General features: G+C 45.2%; 1 protein-coding gene across 1 annotated transcript; it reads left to right on the plus strand.

Moving 5' to 3' along the window:
* LOC120057812 (translin-like) lies at positions 1-1638 on the plus strand. The gene is made up of 4 exons (XM_039006276.1): positions 1-50; positions 502-545; positions 718-797; positions 923-1638. The coding sequence occupies exons 1-4, from the start codon at positions 1-3 to the stop codon at positions 1151-1153; spliced, it is 405 nt and encodes a 134-aa protein (XP_038862204.1). The 3' UTR covers positions 1154-1638.

Consider the following 1638-nt stretch of genomic DNA (forward strand, 5'->3'; position numbering starts at 1 on the left):
ATGTACTTTGGAGAGCTCAAACCAAAATCCCCACTGGAACAGCATTACAGGTAGCTACATAAACGTCTCTTTCTTGTCCCCCTGTCTGTCACAAGTCCCCAGTAAGTGCACAAAGGCCAAGGAACTGTTTTGTACAGTCAGGACGCAACTTGGAGAACTCAAAAACAAGTTCCCAGTGGAGCAGTACTACAGGTAGGCCCTACACATGGGTGAATCTGAAGTTGGCTACTTATTCATAACTACTTATTCACAGTTCCCGGTCCACAGAATGAAGTTCAAGGGAAATTTCAAGTCTCTGTATTACCATGTGAAGTAATGGAATGATATTGTCTGCGTGTCTTCTCTCCTTGTTATTGAAAGGACAATCTAACATGTAATTTTCCATCCTCCACTCTGCTTCTAGGTTCCATGAGCACTGGAGGTTTGTTCTGCAGCGCCTGGCCTTCCTGGCAGCGTTCGTGGTCTACCTGGAGAGTGCATCTCTCGTGACACGCGATGAAGTGGCCCCGGTGGATGGAGTTTGAACATTTTAGACCATTCCATTGGTAAATCTCTGCCCACCATGAGCACTAGGCAAGCTAATATGAATGTACCTATTGCCTTAAGTTTAGCTTTTCTTAAGGCAATGGGTGCATTCGCAGACTGTTCCTCTCAGACAGTCAATCGACAGTCAAGTAGTGTGCTGTGGTGGTCATACATTTTCCCTATTTCTTGCAGTCGAGGTGGTGCGAGAGAAGGGATTCCACCTGGATGTTGAAGATTACCTGGCAGGTGTGCTGATCATGGCCAGTGAACTGGTGAGAATGAATTAAGTGGCTTTGTAAATTCTATTACATCAGACAATACCATTTTCAATAATATATGATTACTTTTTGGATGGATTATTTACATGTATAAACTCATCTGTGTCTGTCCTCTCTAGTCTCGCCTGGTGGTGAACAGCGTCACAGCAGGGGACTATGGCCGCCCCCTCCGAATCTCCAACTTCATCAACGAGCTGGACTCTGGCTTCCGACTGCTCAACCTCAAGAACGACCCCCTGAGGAAGCGCTACGACGGCCTCAAGTACGACGTGAAGAAGATAGAGGAGGTAGTCTACGACCTGTCTATCTGTGGCCTGGCCAAGGAGCAGGAGACTGGGGGAAACAAGTAGAGTTGTTAGGTGTAGGGCTGGGGCTCTACCCTAGGCTGGCTCCTGACCTCTCCATAACTGGGACTGTGGAGTCTTGACCTGCTGAATGGCAGGAATAGGAGGTCTGTGGCCCCAGTAGCCTAGGACAGACTTGTGCATGTGATGAATGACAGTCTTGTCAGTGGGGTTTGTAAGCTTTTGATATAGAGGCACAGTTTGAAGGGGAGGGGTTGTTCCAGTTTGATTACTGGTGTTTGGAAATGTTCACTGTAATATCCAACATCATACTGTAATATGCCTGTTATTATCTTTCAGTGGTTTTTGCTGTTCATACATTTTGAACTGATGTTTTGTACTTGTGTATGAATTATTGTTAATTTCATTTAAGGGGGTGCTGACTGGGTGTAAACCTCCACCCAGAAGAAAAGAGAAAGTGTTAACTACCATATTTAAGAAGCGCTTATTTTGTTTTAGTTCATGAGCAAATAAATAATGATTTTGTGCCA

The sequence above is a fragment of the Salvelinus namaycush genome, chromosome 13, assembly GCF_016432855.1.
Source record: "Salvelinus namaycush isolate Seneca chromosome 13, SaNama_1.0, whole genome shotgun sequence".
NCBI classification, from domain to species: Eukaryota; Metazoa; Chordata; class Actinopteri; order Salmoniformes; family Salmonidae; genus Salvelinus; species Salvelinus namaycush.

Coding starts and splice junctions, on each gene's coding strand:
- LOC120057812 (XM_039006276.1), top strand. CDS start 1: ATGTACTTTGGAGAGCTCAAACCAAAATCCCCACTGGAACAGCATTAC. Junction 51..501: donor CCACTGGAACAGCATTACAG/GTAGCTACATAA, acceptor CACGCGATGAAG/TGGCCCCGGTGGATGGAGTT. Junction 546..717: donor CATTTTAGACCATTCCATTG/GTAAATCTCTGC, acceptor TATTTCTTGCAG/TCGAGGTGGTGCGAGAGAAG.